This window comes from Nuphar pumila, chromosome 10 (assembly GCF_984573655.1).
Source record: "Nuphar pumila chromosome 10, dmNupPumi1.hap1.1, whole genome shotgun sequence".
Taxonomy (NCBI): Eukaryota; Viridiplantae; Streptophyta; class Magnoliopsida; order Nymphaeales; family Nymphaeaceae; genus Nuphar; species Nuphar pumila.
In genome coordinates, this window is record NC_143258.1 from 116,047,368 (window position 1) to 116,059,976 (window position 12,609).

Consider the following 12,609-nt stretch of genomic DNA (forward strand, 5'->3'; position numbering starts at 1 on the left):
GAGGTCTTTGATAGACAACTTGACAGTTGATATTAACTAAAGACATGTACGTAACGCAATACAAGGGTTTCTCTTAAGCGCCAAAAACATACATGCAGCGAGGTCTGGCCAATCGAGGTTAGTCTGCAGACTAAGCTAGTACCTTGTTTCACACCAGGGATTTCCCTTGAACTCGATGTTGTGAGCAAGAAGTCTTGTTGAACAAGGTCAGATGAAGACGAAACACGTGTTTTGTCGCTTAAAATCGCATGAAAGATTGTGACAACCGAAGAAGAAAAATACTTCTTCTTAAAAAGATGAATGCAGAGACAAGCTTTTGGGACAAAAGCATTGAAAAGACTAAGACGTTTTTTGAAGAGGTGGAATGGAGTGACGAGGAATAGAATGAAGTCGATTTTCGAAAATGCACATTTGGAACAAGGATTGGGTTTAAAATATTTTGTGTGCTCGTCAAATGGGTTATCAGATTGTTTCATCAATTTGTGGGATAACCTAAGGACCTAATGTTCATCTATCTACATGATGGTCCTAAGATGGGTAAACAGGTAAGTTCTTCCTAAGGGTTTGACTGAGATTCCTGCAAGAAATAGGTTAGAAAGTGCAATATGCATGCAATGCATGGCAAAAACATATGGAATATGCATGATATGCATGAAAATTACATGAAAATGATCACTGAGAAGACTTTTTAGGGAGAGTAGACTTGTCATGTGGGGGCGATGTCTGATGACAAGTAATCATGTCGTTAAGGGGACCCAATAATGACAACTCATACTAGCGATGACATGCGACTGCACTTGGAATCTTGCCTTTTTCGTCTCACGACAATTGAACTTGTTGTTATAGAAGCTTCCCAAATTGCTAACAACAACTAGACTTGTCATTATAGGTCTTTATTTTTGCTCTGATGGCAAGTCGAGGAGTTGGGTTTTTCTTTGAAAACTTACGTCAGTGACTCACGAAAACTTATGGACTTGTCGCTTTTATTGGTGGCACATTGCCTTCCACTAATGACACCTTAGTTAGTTGTCATCAGAGCTTTTTTGACACTTTTTTAAAGTCTGAGGGCTCTCTTATGTGTTAGGCTATCAATGAGGTTTCTCGAGTCCTTTCTTTCCCTACATCTTCTTCTCTTTTGAGCCATGGTGATGATCGAGAAGGGAAACATCTTTCCTCACTTCGATGTTCTGGGCCTGACTCATGAATATTATCCCCCGGAAGAAGGGAATGTCATAAAATTGTTTTTCCTTTACTCTTTTCTGGTTCTTCCCTCTTTGCCTTTTCTTATCCTGTGTGTGCATAATTCGAAGAACATTGTTCCTTTTATCACTCCTTGGTTCATGAATTAGGTGCCTTTATTTGAGCTTTTTCACAAGTAGTTGATCGTTTTTAATTTATTGTTGGTTGTTCGACTTTGATCTTTCAAAGTGAATGGCTCACTCATTTTGACACTTGCAAAAAGATGGAATCTGCGTACTAACACGTTCTCTCTTCTGATGGAAAAGCTCACAATTACTTTGGATAAATGCATTACTATCTTGAGGCTCACTTCCCCACCTCGCGGTGAGATGCTCCAAAAACAATTTTTCTTGAATTGTCCTCCCTATGATGAGTGAACGGCTTTACAGTATCTAACCGGTGGAGCATAATGGCCATGCATGGACCGTGATGGAGTCTCACGCTTGTCTCTGTGATCTTTGTGGGAAGCATATTGTGGTGTCACTGATATCAAGACTCTATCTAAAAAGTCCTTGACAAGGCTAAGAGGTAGCCTTATGCTATGCTTGGTCGCCTTCATTGTCTTTGGCGAGACTCGAGAGCTTATGGACCCTTGTCATGCTCATCTTCTAAAGAATTGGTTCTGCCATGGAAAACACTTTTCATTGGGCATGATGGCTCTGGCTTGCCTGTATAGGGGTCCGAGCTCTTTCGCATATCACCGAGACAAGGGATTTATCGACAGTAAAGTCCACTTAGAGATCTAGTATTATGAGTCCTAACCTTTGGCTTGATCAAGTTTTGGCGATGAGAAAACTGCCATAGAACTATGTTGACTTCACGAGATGCCAAAAATGTTGGTCTATGAAGTTTTATCGAAGGTTGCTTAATGACCTGGAGGGTGAGTCCATCACATGAGATATCTTGTCTCAATTTTTTCATTTCACTTACTCTCCCCTGAGGGCCTTAATGACAATGTCATTCTTGTAAATGCAAATGAATGTTTTTTTTTAACGAATAAAGATGAATGAATGCAAAATATTTTTCACCTTTTTTTATGAATGCATGCAATTTTAATGGATGAATGTACAAAGAAAGAATATGGGTGCAGATGCATGAAACTTTGTGTCCTGGTTTTCTCTGGAAATAGTCCACAGGTCACCGGAGTCCGGTGACCGGACTGAACGAGCTTTGACGACAAGTTACTTGTCATTAGAAACAGGCGATGATGAGAGTTCTTGAGGAAGAGTTGTTATTGGAAGCCGAAACTGGGTTATTGTTGGACATGAAAAATGTAAAAGAGGTTTGAGGACAACATATGTTGTCGTTAGCAGACCGGTTCTGGCCCTGGATCGGACGACATAAATCCCTGGCGACAAACTAAGGGGTTCTGACGACATTCGGGCTAACAAGAATTATTGCCAGAGTCGTGATGGGTTAAAAACTCTTATGGGGTTGTTTTACCAAAACTTTTTGAAAATTTTCGGTCTTTTTCCAAAAGTTTTAGAAGATTTTTGCAACCCATGGCATCTGTGGGTGGAAGAACATCGGATTCGATAAAAATGAACCCCTTTCGCATCCAGAAATCACTCATGAGCGAGGTAAGCCAAAAAAAAAAAAACTTTTTCGAAATTTGATTTCCAATTTTTATGGCAAAATTACCTATTAAATCGGTGCAAAGGGTTTTTAGGGTGAAAACAAAAGCATGGGGATGTTTTTCATGGATGAAAACATCAAAAATCGGTGGAAATCAAAGGGTGACACTTTGGTTTCTGGAAAAAAAAAAACTCAAATTCGATTTTGAGCCAAAATCCCTGCAAAAATCCAGGTTTTTTGGTTTAAAGTGCTAAAAAACAAGTTTTAAAATGTTTTAAGAACGTTTAGAAATCTTGGGTTGGGGATTTTGTGAAGAAAATTGATTGGAAGAGGGTTGGACCACCATTGGAAACCCTGGGACGCTGACAACAATTCATCATTGGTGTTACGGGCCTTAATGGCAACTAAAAAGCTTTGATGACAACTCTTGACTGAAAGAAATGTCGTCAAAGAACCTGGCTAGGACTTAATTCATCACTGTTAGGGGTCCAGTTCAGAACTGATGATAACAATTGAACTTGTCATCAAAGGTCCATTTAGGTCCCTTTAACGATAATTGAACTTGTCGTTAGAGGTCCATTTAGGGCGTTTGACGATAACTAAAACTTGTCATTAGATGTCCATAATGACACCTTGAGTTGTCGTTAGAGACTCTCCAATGACACAGCCTAATATTCTGAAAAGAAACTTGATTTTGGTGAGAAAACTTACCTGGGATTTTCTTGCAGAGAGGGGTCGGAGGATTCGCGAGTACTAGCCCTTGCCACTTGCGATGGAGAGTCTCCTTCAAGAGCTATGCCAAAGAGTATTGAAGAGCTTGAGGAACCCGAGGTTCTTCTGCATAGGACTGTGCTAAGAGAGGGTCATGGACGTTCATTCAGGAATCTTTAGCAGGTGGGGCAGCCTTTCTAGCCGTGGATATTCCCCTCTCAGTGTCAGGGGGATATTGGTGGTAGCCACATTTCAGCTCAGATGTCTCCTTTTTTCACCGGCAATTCTGATGTTTCTTTCGGACCAGGAGCGTCACATCTCTAGCCTAACCCTTATGAGAGAAGTACATTCCTGCCCTTCTCTTGCTCCTTTGGTACTTTTTGCCTTTTTCTGACTTAACCTTTGATTCAAATTTTAGGAGATTCTGGAGAAGAGGGTGTGATCACACCTCAAGTTATTGCGGACCTGACGGTTGGATGACGATGATGAGTTGATGGCTTCCACGAACGAGATCAATTTGGGCTACCTGGCTCAGTGTGGAATGAACCTAGCCAACCAAAAGTTGATCTTGGCTTTGGTTGAGAGGTGGAGGCAAGAGACCAATACCTTTCATTTTTCTTGGAGTGAGATGATCATTACACCTAGTGAGGTTCATCACTTGTTAGGCCCTCGATGGGTCTTTCACTTGTTAGACCATTACCCCCCAGTTTATATATTCACAAACTATTTCTTTTTTGCTATGCATGAAGAAATCAAATCTCTCAATAAGAATGAAACATGGGAGCTTATGAAGCCTCTTTTAAGGGAAAGAAAATTTTTTGTTGCAAGTAGGTCTTCAAGAAAAAGTAAGGTACTTAGGATTGAAGGATACAAAATACAAATCATGATTGGTAGTGAAGGGCTACAATTAAGTGGTAGCTCTATTTGTATTTTGCTTGCTTTAGTTGCTATCCATGATTTAAAATTAGGGCAACTTAATGTTAAAACAACTTTCTTGCATGGTGACTTAGAAGAACATATTTATATGCATCAACCTAAGGGTTTTGAGGTTGAGAGTAAAGAAAAGCATGTTTGCTTGTTAAAGAAGTTCTTATATGGCTTAAAGCAGTCACCCAAGTAGTGGTATAAGAAGTTTGACTCCTCTATAACAAGTTTTGGTTATTGTAGAAGCAAATATGATAATTGTGTATACTATCGAAAGCTTCGTGGTTTCTTTATTTATTTGCTTTTTTATGTTAATGACATGTTGATTGCAATGAAAAACATATCTGAAATTAAAAAGTTGAAGACATAATTGATCAATGAGTTTGAAATGAAGGATTTAGGACCAGCCAAGGAGTTACTTGGTATGCAAATTGAGAGGGATCATAAAGTAGAAAAGATATATTTGTTGCAAAAGAAGTATATTGCCAAAGTTTCAGAGCATTTTTGGCATGAAAGATGTCACGCTTGTAAGTACCCTCTTGCTTCTCATTTTAAGCTTTTAATTGCTTTATCACCTCATATAGATGAAGAGGAAGAATATATATCAAATGTGCCCTATTGTGGTGTAGTTGGTAGTATTATGTATGTTATGGTTTGCATATGCCCTAACATTTCACATGCAGTTAGTATAGTGATTAGATACATGTCATGTTTAGGAAAGACTCATTGACAAGTAGTGAAATGGATTCTCAAGTATTTGAAGGGCATATCAGAGGTTGTTTGGAGTTTGGGAGGATTGGTGGTGGTTTGGTTATATATGTTGATTCAGATTGTTTAGGTGATCTTGATAGGAGAAGATCACTTACTGGCTATGTATTCTTCCTAAGTGGATGTGCAGTTAGTTGGAAAGCTACTTTACAGCTCAATTGCTTTGTCTACTACAGAAGCCGAATATATGGCAGTGAAAGAGTCTATTTGGATGAAAGGTATATTTGGTGAGCTTAGCTGTTATTTATTGTGACAATCAAAATGGTATTCACTTGACCAAGGATTAAATGAATTATGAGAGGACGAAGCATATCGATGTCAGGTACTATTTCATTCAGGGTGTTATTGCTCATGGTGATATTCTTGTGAAGAAGATTTGGTACGACAGATAATCCAGCTGATATGTTAACAAAGTCTCTGCCAGTTGCCAAGTTTGGTATTTGTTGCTCTTGGAGTTGAGTCTTTTAGGACTCTTGTGGAGAAGGTAGAGTAAGTTTGTAGTTTGTGTAAAGATTTGATGAAATTCAAGCCAAGGTGAAGATTTGTTGTAGGTGTCTTGAATTTTGGATATACTCAAATCTATGACCTGGCCCAAAATATTTTGGGGACCATACAGTGTGGATTTCACCTCTCTAGTTTTATATTTTTTTTATCGACTAGGGTTTTATGCCCTTCATGATATTAGCCGCCTCCTTTTGAGAGATGGGGATTTTCTTGCCTTCGCTAGAGGATTTTGTGTTCCTCTTTCGCCTATGGACATAGGCTTGAGTGCCAAACTACATAAATCTTGTGTCTTCGCTTATTCCTTCACTTGGTTGTGGTTTGCATAACAAAAATTGTGTTTTTATCTCAATGCAAGGCTCCCAACTCAGTGACAGGTCTGGGTTTTGTTAACTTTTGATTTTATATAAAAATAATGTATATTAAATAAATAAAATACAAAAAAGCTACAAAATGCCATGATTATTTCTAAAAACACTAAATAAATAAATAAACATCATTCTAAGTTACTACTAAGCCTAAACTAGTCATTTACTAACAAGAAACTGAATTGAACTTCAAGATCTTCAATAATTTTGCTCTAGACAAGTCAACTGAGTCTTGACCGAGTCTGGATGAGTTTTTGCTCTAGACAAGTCTGCCCACTAGGTTGACCCAAAAAATGGGTGATCTGAACGGACGTGATTTTTGAACACTGGCCATACTGTCACAAATCCTACACAATCTGAAACCCTATTGTTTTGATTCAGTCTTGCCATATTTAGTGAAAAATGTGTTTTATTAACCAAGCATTTCGCTTTTCTGCAGTTAGTGGAATGTGAGAAACAACACAAACTTTTGAAGGTCAAGCATCCTAATACCGTTAGCTGGCTTGCCAACTTTAACAAAAGCAATATATTTAAACAGAAATACAAAGAAAAAGCAAATGGAATTATGGAAGTAATCTGCATGTTAAAAGATCAACAAGAGGTCGTATACAGCTGCAGAAAATAAATATATTTTGATATATGAACGTTTTACAAGATATGTATATATATTACACGAGCCAACTGCTGTTACATATAATGCAAGACAAGTCAATCAGCAAGTAGGCTGAAGAATATTGCAGATGTGAATATATCATAACCTAAACAAACATGCTGGGGCGTCCACATCATACCCATCATCCAATTGTTTCTGTGTTTGTATCATCAGATGGCCATTTTACTGTTTCCATAAGGCGCTCTCGCATCAATTCCAAGTTTTGATCTGAGATTTCTTGGTACATCTCCGCATGATCATACTTCTGAAAAGTGAAAGATAAGAATGTCATGCTCTGTATGAATTACAAGAGTGGGACCAGCAGAATTTTGGACACAGGCATTCAAACAAAAAACCCCATCGTATTTCAGCCACTTAAAAATTCTAATATAAAAACTGAAAATTTTAGTAAAAAGTTGAACAGAAACTGAGTTTTAAACACAATCTTGCACACCTAAATAGGAAATTGTAGAAGATTACAATAAACCAACCGTTTTATGCACAGTTATGATATTACACAGGCCCAGGCATGACATTGGCTTCCTGTTTTGTCACCCTGCATGATGCTATCCTGCCTGACTAAAATCTCAACACCTCATGCAACATTTCTTGAAAATAGCTCCACCCACTGACACCAACCCTCCCCTTTTATAAAAACTTTGAAGTTCAGAAGATTTAGGACATTACAAGATCAAGCCCATAGATATGATTGAGCCAGGACAACCTCTATAGTGGTTCAAGATTGACTTGAGAAAGAAAGATGTTAGAGAAGCATAACATACTTCTCAACCCAGAAGGATCCTACTTGAGTACCCTTTAGTGTCAGGTGCCACAAACAGGAAAGCTTACATAAGAATCCACTTTGCAAATGGAATAGATTCTCTTCATGAGTTTTGAACCAGCTTTCCCCTGCATAACTTTCCGAAACAGAGGTTCTACCTACTACTACCCCACAGAGAGGAAGAGAGAGATACCTTGACCCATTTACTATAGAGATCAAGACGAGTTACCATCACTCTTTCAGCCAGCTCTTGCTTTTCCTGTGAGTTTGGTTTTTACTTTAGCATGATTGAAGTGAAGGCCACAATTTAAGGAGATAAACTACAACAGTATTTGTACAGCTTCAAGAAACAATACCTTCCCAAGGCTGCGTATAAAAAGTCTTCCATCACCAGGCTTATTTGTGGCTACAAAACTGCGTTTAAGATGAATCAACATTTTAAGGCAAAAGACCACAAAATGTTTTCATCTTGTTTCATCAGTATCAATAACATGCACAAAGAAACATAATACCAATGGAACAGGATCATGATCACGTTTTATTTTTTTGGAAACAGATTAATTTAAACAAATAAGTTTAAAAAATTGTAACAGCAAATGGAAAAATAAGAGGAAAGACTATAAACAAAGGACTGATCTTTGCCTCTCTTGGAAGATTCAAACTATGTCAAGAGGAGATCTGCCAGATTTAGAGATTGACTTACTCATAAAACCATCTGTACTGTGTCGGATTCATCTCATACAGCTGGTGGAGGACAGTCCTCACTGCTTTGTATGTAAAGTAGTTGAGCAATTGCTGAAATTTCACAGATCATTTCATTAGAAAAAAGATGAAAGTGATGACAATATAACAGAATACCTTTAATGCAAAAATCATTCAATTTGAGAACAATACAGAAACTTTTAGCTGGACTCAATACATCAACAGTCAAAGAGATATATAGGAGCTACTGATCCATGACAAATTGATAATCAAGAAGTCCCAATTTCTATAGCTCTTCAGAAAGATCCTTTCCATGAAACGAACTCATGTCACTAAGGACAACCTAATATCCCGAAGGAACTTTGTTTTCAGCCAAAATCTTCGACATGAAGGAACTTTATTTTCAGCTACATTCCTTGACATGAGAACATCCACATTACCTGACACCACATGCGTGTATGGATGTACAAATCAAATAATATATGGGATAAAATATGAATATCTCGGTATACATATGCAAGTATGCATGCACTCATAGATTAAAGAAAATTTGTATCTCACACATATGCACATATTTTATAACTTAGTGCTAGATTGTGCAGAAGACTGTGATCACATTCTGTTTCATGCTATACAACAAAGTAAAATTCTTCACAAGGAAGATCATAACATGAATTAACTGAACATGCAGATCATTAATAATAATCAGATCCAAGTTACTCATAAATAATAATAACAGGGTCTGAGAAATTGAGGTAATCTCTTATATGTCCAAGAGCTCTTTGAACAAGTATCTAGTAACATCAATAGAAGCATCATAAATGGCTCACTCTATCACCCAAAATGTTATTCCTAGGCAAAGTAAGGTATTTCAGACAACCATCCATGCCCTCTTGCCTTTTCTGGCTCAAACATGTAAACCAAGCACACTTTTTTCATGTAAATATGTGTTAAGCGTCACCTGCAGGTCCACACTAATAGGTACCACGAATCCTATACCATACTTTGGATGCTTTCATTGCTGTAGGAACATCTTTCAGCCCTTTTTTGGCCTAACTCTTAGTATTTTTCCTAGAATGCTTCTTTGGGGATTTTATTTCTAGTGAAACATGCTTAATATTCATTTTCACTGTCTTCTCAAAGTTTGATGAGGGATGATGTTACAGCAGTAGTCATTCACTATGTTAAAAATGTTTCACTAGAAATGACAGACCCCACTTGTATCCATTTTAAGTTACTTTTTGGTAATTTAGTAAACAATTCATATTATAATTACTGAAGTTGTAACCTTGACACCTTCACCATACAAAATGTGTTGATTTTCTAGGTTTTAAAAGTGTCTTTGTATGGAGAATACCAGACTAACAGTCATTCTTCCTGTTTATACACCCATTTGTATGATATTTTATATGATTTTCCAACTTCCATTGGTTCAACATCCTAAACAGTGTACGGTAGTGTGATCAGTTAGAGATCCAAATAAGCGAGGATTGTATTTTTCAACTAGATGAAGAAGTTTCTCATTAAATAAAATATCTATTCTTAATGTTCCTTTTCTTTCAACCTTCAACAAGATATTTTTTTGCTTTCTAGAATTTTCAAGAATTAGTTGTCTAAAAGATTGAATAAAGACTATGAATTATAAATAAGGTGATAGCTCAGAAAGAAAAAAGAAAACCAGGATTGCGTGAGAGTAAGGAGAATTCTTGAGGACATTAATGGCAAAAGAAAATGGATGTTCAATTAGCAAAAATTCACCAGTAACTAACCTTCTTCTCTGTGAAGTGCCATTTCAGAAAGGGGGGAGATAGAAGAAGAAGATGCTAGAAAAAAAAATCCCCATGATTCTGTTGCCTGTATTTTTTTCATTTAGTGTATGCTCAGTTAGCAGCATGTTCTTCTCATTCAAAGATTTATATCAACTTCCTTCTTTGCATACAGATCAAGCAATTTAAATTTGTCAGAGATCTAATTAGAGTGATTTAAATACATGCCTACATATTCAAGAACACAAAACAATATAACTGCAGGCCTTTCATATTCTAATAACAAGAGCTGCTTAATATGATCATTTTTATTACATACAGTCAGGCATCAATATCATCATCAAACAAGCTTCATTTTTATAGAGTTACATTGTCATATGAAAGCTGAAACTAGATGATGGTTGTTTTTGTATGACCTATTTATGATAGGGAATAAGACGGTGATGGGCAAGAACGTGATAACCATCACGAGGAAACCTCAAGCCTAACCAAGAAATTCACTAATCAAGCACCACCATAAAAGAGTGTGCACAGGAATATCGTCGAGCATCACAAACCAGAAAAGAAGTATGCTGAAGAAACGTATACACTGAGCATGTCAAAGTCCTACATGATCAAGAATCTGGATGGACGCCAATCAAATTCCAATTACAATCTCACCAAGCAAGCAATTGATTCGATGAACTGTTCTTTTTTTTAGTGAAATTTGATGAACTGTTCTAGGACCAATATTATAAGAATCAAAGACTCCAAATCTTCCTCATAACAATTCAAATTTGAACTAACACCAATCTAATGAGCACAAAAATCACGATCTCCGCCAAATTCCAATCAGAAATTCATCATGCAAGCAATTGAACCAATTAACAGTTCTAGGACCAACATAAAAATAAAATACCTCCAACAATTCCAGAAAACGAACCAAGAATCAGAAAGAAAAGAAAAGAAAATTTGGAATCAAAGAAGGGAGAATCATTTTCACCTTTTTAACATCATCGAAATTTTCTTCATACTGCCCTGCGAACTCGTCTACTACCACCAGGTCCCGGCGGCCCCTCTGCTTCCTCGCGCGCACCTGGAAGAGCCCCGACAGAACCCTGGACGTCAGCCTCCACTCGCACCACGAATCGGTGAATTCGCTGCTCAATTTGGGTTGCCGCCTGCCGAACCGCAACCCATAAATCCCTAGATCCCCCGAACAACCGGCACTACCGCAGAACCTACCACTAACACTCCGAGAATTCCCGCTCGACGGCGCGAGAGAGTCCGTGACGGACGAGAAACGGATGTGCGGATCCACGGACAACGCCACGATCATCGTCTCTGGCTCAGATGCAGTCCGCAAAGAGAGACAGAGAGAGATTGAACCGGAACTCCCAATTACCCTATCTCTCTCTCTCTCTCTCTCTGAGGGGAAATTGGGATCGAAATTCTCAGTTTATGTTAAAACGAAGAGATTCGGTAGCAGAAAAGAGAGAGAAAGGGAAGAAGAAGAAGGACAAAGAGAGAATTAGGGCTCTCCCTCTCTTCTCGTTCAAACACAAACCCTAGAAAGAGAGAAGACGTAGAGATTCTAGAGATTCTAGAGAGAGAGGGAGAGAGTGTGTGGCGGCCACAATTCTTCGCCTTCTCTCTCAGCCTCACCTTCCCGCTCTTTTCCTCTTTGGTTGCTTGCATCCACGTGGAATCTTTCTATTGGTCAGTTTCAGAGACGGTGAGATTTGTGGAATCGGATTCTGACGGAACTCGGACGAGGACTCCATGGATTGGAACACTTGGTGTAGGGATGCAAACGGTTTGGATTCCATCTGGATGATCCCAGATCGGAATCCAATTTTGGAATCTGGGCAGTAGTTCCAAATCAGAGTCAGATCCAACGATGTAAGGTTTGATCCGGAGACAAACTAGATGTTGGACTACTGAGTCGGTTAGAAAGATAAAAAAGCAAGCTATTTAAATGTAAAAAATGCAAATAGATTAGAGTTTGATCCAAATCCAAAACAAACCCATTTAACAGATAATGCACACTAGGAACTTCTTCAAGGATGTAGATCCAAAAAATGACACGTCAAACTTGGATAAAATATGCATTTATATCTGATCTGTTTGCATACCCACTTTGTTCAAAGCAGGTTATATGTTCCCCCCCCCCCCGAACAGGGCAGTTAGCTACATCTCATGTTCGGGGGTTCCAAGGAGCACCACGTATGTAAGCATGTGCGTCTCGTATCCCCATGTTTGTCAGCATTAATTAGCATTGGAGTTTGATGCGATTGCAAAGACTTAAGTACCCTCTCCTCCATTGGTGCCAAAAAAAATGACGATTCTTGAAAATGAGTGGTTGTAAATACTTAAGTGTCCCAAAGATGATTATTTAAGACTCAGTCTCTGCACTGCAGGATTATCTGAGAAAGAAATTTCCCCTAGAGGAGGCCATGAACATCAACCCTCTCACTCTCTCTCTCTCTCTCTCCCTTCTTTTTCTGCTTCTATGCACATCCAATAGAAGAACTTACATTGCTCCATCAAGCACCGGCTAACCTGCACATTGACTGTTGTGGAGCCTGATTCAGAGATTTTACCTTTACAGAATGAGGGTTTGGGGGCTCCTTCCAGCGTGGG

The 12,609-nt window shown here is 38.3% G+C and overlaps 1 protein-coding gene across 2 annotated transcripts; it reads right to left on the bottom strand.

Moving 5' to 3' along the window:
• Nucleotides 1-6,693: 6,693 nt before the first annotated feature.
• LOC149828019 (chaperonin-like RbcX protein 2, chloroplastic) lies at nt 6,694-11,619 on the bottom strand. 2 transcript variants are annotated; one of them, XM_090019806.1, is made up of 5 exons: nt 10,970-11,619; nt 8,223-8,314; nt 7,876-7,933; nt 7,713-7,778; nt 6,694-7,003 (listed from the first exon to the last, which is right to left on the bottom strand). In XM_090019806.1, the coding sequence occupies exons 1-5, from the start codon at nt 11,303-11,305 to the stop codon at nt 6,881-6,883; spliced, it is 675 nt and encodes a 224-aa protein (XP_089875932.1). In that variant the 5' UTR covers nt 11,306-11,619; the 3' UTR covers nt 6,694-6,880. The 2 variants fall into 2 exon arrangements, with proteins under 2 accessions (XP_089875932.1, XP_089875933.1); XM_090019807.1 differs by lacking the exon at nt 7,713-7,778 and having other exon boundaries at nt 10,970-11,611.
• Between the last annotated feature and the right edge of the window lie 990 nt (nt 11,620-12,609).